The 11,668-nt window shown below is 39.0% G+C and overlaps 1 protein-coding gene across 3 annotated transcripts in view; it reads right to left on the bottom strand.

Annotated features, from left to right (window-relative positions):
- Positions 1-11,668, bottom strand: part of ehd4 (EH-domain containing 4) — a 26,153-nt gene that overhangs the window by 2,105 nt on the left and 12,380 nt on the right. For all 3 annotated transcript variants that reach the window (XM_017302639.1, XM_008398687.2, XM_017302640.1), the window contains 5 exons: positions 11,546-11,643; positions 1,356-1,522; positions 1,136-1,269; positions 875-986; positions 315-479 (listed from right to left, as the gene is read on the bottom strand). In XM_017302639.1, the coding sequence (XP_017158128.1) occupies positions 315-479; positions 875-986; positions 1,136-1,269; positions 1,356-1,522; positions 11,546-11,643 (676 nt within the window). The remainder of the gene's footprint in view (positions 1-314; positions 480-874; positions 987-1,135; positions 1,270-1,355; positions 1,523-11,545; positions 11,644-11,668) is intronic.

Here is an 11,668-nt window from a genome sequence, read left to right as displayed (position 1 = left end):
CACACACACGCACACACACGCACACACACACGCACACACACGCACACACACACACAATTATACTTCAAAATGAAGCTTCAGGCTTCTCCATTTATCTTCTTGTCATTATGAAGTAACAACATCTCAACAGTTTTCATCAACAGTTAGACAAACTGACTTAGCAGCAGTGAACTGTCAGGATCTAGTTCGTTTTCATTTCCTTACTAACCAGATGTAGGGCCTGTATTGCAGAAAAGCAGCCTGCAGTGTTTGAATCAGCCACGATTCATTTGCATATTGTTTGGTTTTAAAAGGAGGAGGACTTCTGCTCCTACCTGCATCTTGGTGACATTGGGGAAGTCTCCAGGGCTGATGTGATGCTCTCTCTGCAGGGTGATGTAGATCTCTGGTAGCCTCATGATCAGCTCTTCCTTCTTCTTTTCACGCCCAAAAAGAGAAGGCATCTCCTTCTTCAGGTAGCTGATGATGTAAGCATGCACCTAAGGGACAAGAYCAGGAGATTTTAGAGGGTGTAGTTGGTGAATTCAGATATTTACACACATTGCAACAAACATAACCGTGAAATCAGACTACTGTTCTACACATTTTCAAATGTGGCTCATTTTACACAAAATTCTGACTTCTTAATACTTTATCACTAACTCTTACAATGCTTTCAGACATTCTTTTGAGAAAATATGTAACATTTGCATAATTTACATGCATGTATAACACTATTACCCCACCCACTGCAACCATTTAGGCTTTTACACTCAGCAATGTTTTTTTTAAACACTAAAAGTGCAAGATTTTCTATTTATCTTGGATTCTGAGCAACATTTCTTCGTACTCCCATGATTCTCAAAGCATCTGAACATGCAGAATCTTTTGTCACCTTGGCCAGCCTCGCTCTCTTAATGAGGTCGTTGAGTTTACGGAGAGCAGCATTCCTTGGAAGACTCTGAATGTCCCGAAAGAGATCCTGAGACTCTGCCTCGAACAGACGCCTGAAGACGAGCAGAAATGAATGAATGAGGTGACATTTTACGTGAACAAACAACCACACATAAACTGTCCAAACATAAATAAATGCATGGCAATGCCATCAGCTCTACCCAGGTTTGAATGAGCGAATGAATGGATTTTTGAGTGAGACCTGTTCTCTGTGTTCTGCAGTGGTTTGGCCCAGAAGGAACCCAGATACACTCTCACCACCTCTGGGGTGTTAATCACCTTCCCCAGTGACCACATGAGGGCGCCGTACACCCGCATCAGCTGCTGGGTGTCCACCTAAACCCATAGGGGAAAGGCAGGTGTTCAGCATGACTAGATGAACACTTGAACTCCGGTCTCTAGAATCCTTCTGCCCGTCCCACCTGGTCGGCCTTGTTGAGGACCACCCGGATCTTGTCGTCTTGTCCCTTAAAAGCTTTTATGGCTTCAGAGAACTCGTCAGAAATATCCAGCTTGTGGGCATCGAACAGCAGGATGATTCTGTCCACTCGCTCCCCAAACCAGCGCAGAACCTCTGCAAAGTCATAACCTGAAGGTGGGAGGAAGAGAAGAGAAAGAGAATTATTAGAAAAGTTCATTTAAAGCTGCAGTGTGTAACTTTTATAAAAAATATGTATCTTTTTACATACTTGTTGAAACTGTCAGCATGTTGTGACAAAATAGTATGAGACAGATAATAAAATTAGAAAAATCTAGAGTTCCTCAGCATTCTCCCAGAGCTAACAACCAATCAGAGCCAGGAGGCGGGTTTTATCGCTGTCAATCACTCCTTTGTGTGCCTTGCTTCCCCGGATGGTGAGTTGTTTCTCCGCTATTAGCATACGAGCAGCACATTCACAAGAGTGACTGACGGCACTAAGCCCCTCCCCCTAGCTCTTAGACTGCAATAGTAGCTCAGACAGGAAGTGGAGGAGATTTATCTTTTTACAGATCATCTGTCTCATATTATACTGTCATGACATGGTGACAATGTTTTAAAAAAAACATATTAAATAAAAGTTACATACTGTAGATTTAAGAGCCGTCTGGGAGCTCTGTTGTATAGATGTGTCTATATAGCATGTTTACTGAGCTACTATGGCAACGGCTCATTTTTTTATTTGTCAAACACGAAGAAAAGAGTCCACACTCCACTGCAGACCAGCAAACAGAGCTTATCCAAAAACTGTCCAAGATAGCAGAAAGCTATTGACTTATTGGCCTGGGAGACATGGCAGTCTCTCAGGCTCAGCACACACATCTGCTGCAGCTATTCTCTGGCAGAACACACAGTTTTAGAAGTGGTGTACAAACTGTGAGGGCACACTTATTGAACTTTTGTGCCTTTTAATTGTGGGAGAGCATGTGTGTAAAGTGAGCTGTGGCAGTGAGGGTGTGTCCGTTTCGATAACAGTGAGCTCAGACCTGGAAACTCAATCCAGGCAAGGATTTTCAACATTAAACGGAAATTTACAGCAATAGCTCATAGGTGATCATGCTCCGGCTGGAAACACTCCCGACTGGACACCAAATATGTCTAGAATTGCAGGTTTTAAGAGAATTTTGGGCCTCTCTTTCATATTTTAAGTTAAAGACTGGTTACAGGCAAAAACTCAAACTATTTTCAAAGGTCTACAAGTACATGAAGTACTCTTCCTGTATGGTCCTGTATGGTAAAAGGCTTTACACTGAAATAATCAGCCTCTACTGTCGTTTACTGTTACAGTCACTCTGTAACACTGTAAATACAGATATATCCACTTCTTTTAAGATACATTTTGCCTGATTTATCTCAAATGAACGAGGTTGTTTTATACATCCCAGTTGAGATTGGTGGAATATTCCCAGGCTGGAGGTTCTCATGAATAAGTGAGGGTGTTGCCACAGGCAACAGAACGACATCCCCATCCGCCTCCTCCGTCAGGGCTCGGGTTACACCAAAGGCTTCAGGTGTTGGCTCAGGACCAGCCCAGGGGACATGATGCCGAACAATAACTACTGTCATCAGCAAGGACACTTCCTGCACCTCTGAGACACATTTCAGCTGACAGCAATCACACAACAGCAACGCAGAGAGGAAGCAAAACTCCAGCAGGTCTAAAAACCAAGGAAATTCCTCTGATATGAGGTCTAGTTACCCTCTGCTTCTAGAACAGGGTGACTGATTACTTTATATGTTCCACTTCCTTTGAAAAGGGAAACACCTTCAGTCTAACAATACTACTTCCCCTGCAGTGCTTTCACATATTTAGAGTACAACATTGAGATGAAACGGTGGAGAGTTCTGAAATATGTTCCACACGCGGATTTCACCACTTCAGGCATCGAGAGCAGGAAGGAGGCCAGCAACAAACCGCCCTGCTCCCAAATAACACACTGATGATGATGATGATGATGATGATGATGATGATGATGATGGCTTCTAGAACTTTTATAGTCAGTCAGTGAAGGGTTGGACACCGGTCCCTGAAGGGGAAGAGCTCAGAGAACCAGCAGGTCAGGTCGGCTGACCGGGTTGTACGGTCAGTATCAGCTAATGATCAGCTCTATCTCTTGAGATAACTCTCATTGTTTGCTTGGTGAGTTCCTGTTCCTCCAGTCTGGACTGAAATTCCTGAGTGTAAACAGCAAGCACTACAGGAACAGTTTACTCCTGGCTGCTCTTCTCTGTTTAAACACCTCAGTTATATCTTTGAACTATTTAGTCCAAAGAGTAAACCTGTCGCAGGATAAATGAAAACAAACTCAATAATTTTCTCTTCCCTCTCTTTCAACTAAAAACTGTACGACCAAAGCCCTCTTTTTGAAGGAGAATCTTGTTTTCAAAGACTTCAGTATCCATTTTATATTTTCTTTATTTATATTAGATATTTAAAATATCTTCAAATTCCAGTGTTAAATGTTCACTAGAATTTAAAGTTTGTTGATCTCTGAGAATGTGTTCTTGCATTATTATGCCATTACCATTATATTACCTGAAAATAGTCTGAAAACAATATTATCGTTGATCACAATAACCTTTGGGACAATTTATCGTCCAACAAAATGTGTTATCATGACAGGCCTTTGAACTAATTCTTTAGTTTACTTATTAATATATTTTTTTAAAGATTCAATTTATTTAAGTCATATTTGACAGCATTTTTAAAATTACTGAAGGTACTTAAGGTTACTTGATTTTATAGCACTATGTGCCCAGAAATACTAAATAAGCATGTTGGAAAAATTAATTTTTACTTAGGATGTTACTTATGTAATTTGTAAATAGCATACTCCAAAAAAGCTTATTAGACATCCATCCATCCATCCATTTTCTTTACACCCTTGTCCCTYAGTGGGGTCGGGAGGGTTGCTGGTGCTTATCTCCAGCCAACGTTCCGGGCGAGAGGCGGGGTCACCCTGGACAGGTCGCCAGTCTGTCGCAGGGCAACACAGAGACACACAGGACACACAACCATGCACACACACACTCACACCTAGGGACAATTTGGAGAGGCCAATTAACCTGACAGTCATGTTTTTGGACTGTGGGAGGAAACCAGAGTACCCGGAGAAAACCCACGCATGCACAGGGAGAACATGCAAACTCCATCCAGAAAGACCGGGGCCGGGAATCAAACCCAGAACCTTCTTGCTGCAAGGCAACAGCTCTACCAACTGCGCCACTGTGCAGTGCTTATTAGACAAAAGAGACCAATATATCTATTGAAACAACAGACTGTAGATTGTGTGTGATCTGCATGTAAAAGAAGCAAATATAAGAAGAATGGTGTATAGAAAGCCATTTATATGTCATAATGCAGTTTTTGTTTTGGAGACAAATCACTTCACTTTTCTGATTCACTGTTTGCTTGGTGAGTTCCTGCTCCAGTCAGGCATCCAGCTCCAGTTATCCAAAATTACATTTTATCAAAAAAGGACATTGTAGATTTTAGAAATATTTTTTCATCAAAGAAGAAAACACTAATTTTACTACTAGTAATGCGCATTATTAAAATTATCTTAAAAAATACAACATTAAAAAAAAGTCTCAGACATCTCTAAATTAACAGTAATTGTGGAAAAATATAAAATGAAGAGTTCCCCAGTTGAAACCTTGCCCGGTTGTTAACTGAGTGCGACTCCACCCTCCGATGATGACAGAGTGGCAGGAGATGTTCTGTGAGCACTTGGAGCAGAGCCCAGTGGGCAAACCGAGGCCCCACCCTGCAGACAAGCCGCAGCCCAACATGCAGCTGGAATTTTCCATGCAGCTTTAAATCCCTCACAGCAAAACTAAGACTCAGTGGGACAGAATAAACAATTCATGGTTACACTACAAACAAAGTGGACGTAACACACTCAGCGTTTCRCACAGCTCTGCCTGCTCAGACCGTTTCCATTCCAGGATCCTGAGCAGAAAATTACCATACAGAAAATCTCAAAAGACTGGAAGCATCTGTGCTTCATAACAAGAAACACATTCCTTGTCACCAGCTAAAACCTTTTAGGCCCCTTTTTAGTCTCATTTATATCCAGTTACTGAAACCCAGCCCAGTGGAATCCATTATTAACAAGGACAGTAATATCAAATCTATTTCAGCACATCAGGTGCCGATGAGCTGCAATAACCTCCCAAACCAGCAGTAAGTCCCACAGATTCAGATCCAAAGTGTCTTGTTACTGACTGCTGATGTTGAACCAGGATTTCACCTGCACACACCCAGAGTAATGACCTTGTTCCCACTGCTAAGTCATCATGGACTGCCAACGGTCTTGCAAAACTATTACAGTCTGATCTTTGTATTAAGCTTTCCTGAGGCAATGCTTCATTACATCAAGTTTCACTGCACGTCTAGCTGCAGATCTTCTCGGGTGTGTCTTAGAACATCTACCGACGGAAGCTTCTGCCCATTGGACCTTGAAAAAAAAGCTCAAGCTTAGTAAGACTGGATAGAACCTCTATAAATAGCAGGTTATTAGTTTCATCATGAGGATGGTGTGTTCAGAGGGACATTCAGTATGTATAATATTATATGCATATAGAATTTTCTGAAATAATAATGTTTGAATTTCTAATTATTTAATAAATAATACAAAACTGCAAACTGTCTACAAATATTAAATAACTAATTGATGCCTGTTATAGCTTAAACAATCTGGTTCTTTCTTTCTGGCCAATCATGTAACATCAACTCTATTATTTACTTCATAATTATCATAAATAAAAACAGACATATGTAAAGATACACATTTTGTCATTAAAAATAACTCTTTGCTGCTGAGCCAGTCCCTCATCATATCTATGCTTTCTGCTCATATTTCCTTAATTGCTAAAACATAAATATTCAAAAAGCAGTGTCTTTAGAGTCAAAGTCACAGTTTTAGTTTTAATAACAGTGTTTCCTTCAAATCTGATCTCTCCTGGAGCTCATCAAAAACTGCTCGTAGTACAATTACATATATCATTTTAAATAGATATATTTTTGTATCTGGCTTAATGGCATTATGGCCATTATATTTTTGACATGAAGTCTAGGTCTGGAGATAGGGAACACACGGGTCACTTCCAGCCAAGAGTTTGAGACCCCTGCTATAAGGCTTTATTTCAACAATGCCTTTTTTTCACCCTTATGTAAAGGATAAATCTGTTAGACATTTTCCTGTTCCAGATTCATGCATTCATCCTCTTTGATGAAATATTTGTAAGCAATAGTCTCAAAAGTGTGCTTTTTAGCATATTTTTGCTTGGTCCTTTTTGCAATGACTGTAAAGATGTAACAGGAACTTACTGGATGTTACCTTGTTCAGTTTTTTCAGTTATTTTGTTCAATTTATCCAGTTTGTAGCTTTGCACTCAAAATGTTATCATTATTGTGGTTTATCTTTACAACCTGGATGGAACGGGAGGCAAAATCTCCTACTACTGTGGCCCCACTGAAATGTAAAATGAGCATCAAAAAATTCTCAAGCACAGTTGCTTTATATATATATTTTTAAAAATCCAACAAGACCCTTGACAAAACACTGAAAAMCAACAATGACCTCGACCTCTGGGTGGTGAAATGGTATCTGTCAGTAATGTTGAATTAGTTTGCATTGGTGCTGAATAGCAGCTGGCTTGTCAAACGTCTCCAGGAGGAATTTTACATCAGCTGAAAGCTCTAAATATTTCCAGATGGAGGAACAGCCCACACTTCCTACGGCTCTCGGTTCCTCCCCCTCCTCATCCCATTCTCCATGTTCGGTCCTTCGCAAAGCAAGCCGGTGCCTTTAGCCTGATGCCGTCATTCGCCCAGGCTGACTCAATGCAGGGGCAACAGAGTCAGTGTTCAGCAACCAGAACCATAAGATGGTTCTGGAGTGAAAAGCAAAATGATGCTTGTAGATTCCATTTTCTAATGGGGAGAACCTTTACTTTATTTTGGCATATTCTAGTAAAGGGAGCAGAATGCCACACTTTTCAGATTTTCCTAGCAAACTTTTTTTTTTAAACCGTACATCTTTTTCACTTCAAATTAAACTATGTTGAGTTTGTCTGTAACTTAAAATCTCAACAGACTACCATCATTGCAATATGTAATATCAGACTGCAATAAAGTAGCACCACGTGACAAAGTTCAAGAAGTGGGAATATATTTATAGTACTGCAAGACTGATAGACTTTTGCCAATTCAACTCAACCTGTTGAACCAGCTAGAAAAACAGACCTTGAAGCTGTCCACAGTGCAGACGTGATCCGCTCTGAAAACACAACAGCTTCTCAGCATCGGCTGCGCTTTACATCTACAATCCACTGAGTTACTCACCCAGAACGACGGATAGAATTTGGACGTAATTTAGTCCACATGCAGACCAGAGATGAGCAATTAAATGATTTGATTTGCAAGTAGCTAGTACATGTGCGCAAGATCATAAAGTCATTTCTAACTTAGCTGAGTCTATTTACAGATTCTCATAAATAACATTATGTCAAGTCCTGGAAGCTCCCAAGAGAAACCACACTAGCATCTGGGATGCAAAAACACAGACAGATGAATGGATTCAATTTCTGTTCATTAGCATGTTATGAACCAGAACAACCGTACAAAGCAGCAGTTTCTGCAAGCAGAGCACATCAATACAGAAGCTACAAATATTGACACTGGACACACATGTAACATGCAGCTGCTGCAGGATGCTGGGTTTGATCATCTTCTTATTGTCATCACAAGCCCCACGTTTGGAGCCTGGCAAGATTTGGTGTCTCACAAATGTGATTTAAGACATGTAGATACATGCTAGTCAAAAGATCCAGTTGTTTTGCAGTTTAAACTAATGAAATCAGCAGCTGCTGCAACAATWTTTGACTTTCATAATTTAAAAAAAAAGACCTGTATACATGAAACTGTTTCTCACAAGAGCTGCAACCAGCAATTATTTTAGGCATTGATGAGTCTGATGATTAACTGGATAAAGTAATTAGCACCTTCAGCAGATTTTTTATTTAACCACTAAAGCTTGTTTTATACTGCATTACAAATACATTAAAAAATTAAAATAATTATTTTATTCTTGTTAAAGTGAACATTTCATTACCTAAAATGCCATAACAGCATTTATTTATTTAATGCATAAAAATACTCCTACAATGTGAAAACATCAATGTAGAGCTCATGTGTTCATTATGTTTTTGATTAAACTAATCCAAAACATAATGAACAGGGTAGTAGAGAAGCAYACAATACAAATTGGCACATTTGTACAATATAATATCACATTATAACGTAATAGTGTTCGAAAATGTGTTGTGCTCCGTGACAGMAGTACGCTTCTGTGAGATAGCAAAAGGTGCTTAATAGCAATKTATTTATTTTTTTTAAATAAAGAGAAAATGAACCAGTTGAAGCTAAAACTATGCAACTTRAGGAGTTCTGGATAGAATAGATYTATAAATCAAGCTTTTATTTGTATCCTAAATGTAAAATGTAGACAGTTGTACAGTTTTGTCTAAATTACTGCACTGAGTGAGCTGTTCTTTCAGCAAACAGCCTTTATTCAAGTCTGTATACTTCAGTTAGCATTAATCAGTAACAATTAGTTGACGATTATTTCATTAAATGATTCSTCATGATTAATTTGACTAGTTTGTTTCAGCCCTACTTAGTACAAGTGGACTATCAGTTTATAGGACTATTTATCCCATTAATGAATTTCTGCATTTTATAGAACGCATTACTAAGAATAGTAAAACATGCTCTGTGGACTGCATTCTCTATGATATACAGTAAAAGCCTATTAAACTCTCCCATGGCTCAGAGACCTCAGCGTAACTCTAGGCCTTTTCAGCCACTTCTCTGTTGTATTTTCCTACCACTCACTTTCTTTTGCCTGATTTGACCTCACATCAACCTTGTTATGAAATCTGTGTGTGCCAACCAAAGAGCTGTTCTCTCAAATGGATGGTTTTAACACTACGACACAACTTTACAAACTCTCCACACGCCACGAAAGTATACAGAAAACAGATTCAGATAGCTTGCATAGTTTTCCTATGATCTTAATAAAATGTGTTAGATATGCATATCTAAAAACTGAAACCTTCTGAAACCTGTGCCGTTCCCATCGCAGAACTGTGCTATTTAGCAAAGCAAAGATCTTTAGAGAGCAACAGCCAAATTATATCCTACCACACAAAAACTGAGCCTGACACYTGTCATCATAACAAATATGGGCTGGGCCCTCTGTTTACTGGTAATCATGATGGTAATAAATGCTAAGCATAATATTTGTCCCTCTGAAAGCTAAATTACTAGTCAAACATTAAATAGACGTTTCCAAAACATGYATTATTTGATCCCAATGACATAAAAACAGCAACATTCTTGAATTTCAACACCAGGTAAAGCTGCAATTTATTTAAGGTGAATTCACTTACTGAGTTATGATTAAAATTCATATGTCCTCAGAATATCTCTCCTCTTCTCTGGGCATTATGTCATAGTTCTCATTTATACATCTTCTAAGATTTCAACAGCTGTAACTCAGCTTAACAATTAAAAAAAGAAAAAAGAGCTCCAAAAGGAATAATAATAGAAATAATTTTGCCTTTACAATTACATAAGCTGTCATATTTTGTCTCAAGGTAAAAAAAAAAAAAAAAATCAGAGATTGTAAATATTAAACGGCCACAGCGTGTAGACATGACAGTTGCTAATAGCATGGGAGAACCCTTCCTGAGAATCGAATCCTGCTATGGTGTCCTTTAGTTTCAGATCTACATTTCTAACCTCTGTGGTTTGAGATCAGCAGTATTGATTCATGACAGGAAACAGATGGTGAGATAAAACAGGATGTAAAAAAGTGAATACAAGAAATCTTCTTCTTGCACCCTTTCGGGGAAATGCCTATTAGGGACAAAAGAGCAGATGTTCTAAATGGGCTTTTTTGTTTATGTCTGATCTTCAGTATTGTTCACAATTTTTAAAAATCACCATGAAATGTTTCCTTCTCCTGATATCCACATACAACATCAACATGCTCTTTACAGGCGTTTAGACAGTGACAAAAGTAAAAAGCCACAGTCACATCYAACAATGGATGTCAATAAGTTGTACAATAATAAAAATGATAAAAAGCAGGAAAATRGCTTACATTCCTMCTCCACATCTGTTTTTATGAAAAAGGTCTGTCTAGATGATTTATCAGTTTATAATGAACGTGCTGTAAAACATATCGTTTAAGAAGAACATCCTGAGCATGGCTAGAGATCCTTCCATGTTCATGTTTTCTCTCTTTAATTTACTTTTGCCTGTCAGTCCTTTTACGTCTTCAGCTTTTTTGTAAAAAAAAAATGAAAAATTACAAAAAAAAAAATGTATTTACTAAATTCCTTCATAAAGCCAAGAGTTATATGCACTAAGATTATTATGCATTTAAATAAATAGGCAAAGCCCACGTAGTGATGCCATAGGTTTGTAAGTTTCAGGTTAATTCAGAACATTTGCATTAACTGCAGGCAAACACACGCCGCTTCCTTGTGTGACATCATGRGAAAATCAAATCACATCATGAAGAGAGTGGCTGACCTCCACAAGTCTGAGTCCTGTGGTCTGAAACTAAAACCACTGTGCTTGGCCACTGGCAGGGTAAACTGGAAACCTGAAAGGAACATCCCAACTGGGAAGTATGGGAGTGGGAGCAACATGTTATGGGACTGTTTTGCTTATGGAAGTAACTATTCAAATTTGTCAACAATAATTCCTATTGTAAATCAGCACCCCTGCTCACCAACAGCAACTTGCATAGTGACACACACTCAYACACACATCCAAGTATCTGCATTTATGCTTAACCCAGGCATCTTTCCTAACTCTAACCATAACTAGTCTATTTCTAATGTTAACCCTTAATCAAAACTTCACCCTATAYGTCTACATTTAACTAACAGAGCGCAGTTGAACTGAAAAAAAAAAGAAGACTGGGTAAATGTCCTCACTGCCCTCCTTTTGTTGGTAAAAACTGTGAAAATGGTCCTCTCTATATGGGATATACAAGCACACACACGCATACACACCCCTACATACACAGAGATGCATAAAGAGAGACTTCACACCTCTGCTGATTCTCTGTTTCTCTCCAGATAGAATACCAGGCGTGTCGATGATGCTGATGCTCTGAAGAACCTGGTTGGGCATCTGAGAACAGATAAACCTGTCAAACACACACACACACACAC

The sequence above is a fragment of the Poecilia reticulata genome, linkage group LG22 (assembly GCF_000633615.1).
Source record: "Poecilia reticulata strain Guanapo linkage group LG22, Guppy_female_1.0+MT, whole genome shotgun sequence".
NCBI lineage: Eukaryota > Metazoa > Chordata > Actinopteri > Cyprinodontiformes > Poeciliidae > Poecilia > Poecilia reticulata.
Note: the sequence above shows the minus strand (reverse complement) of the source record. Positions and strands in the feature narration are given on the sequence as shown.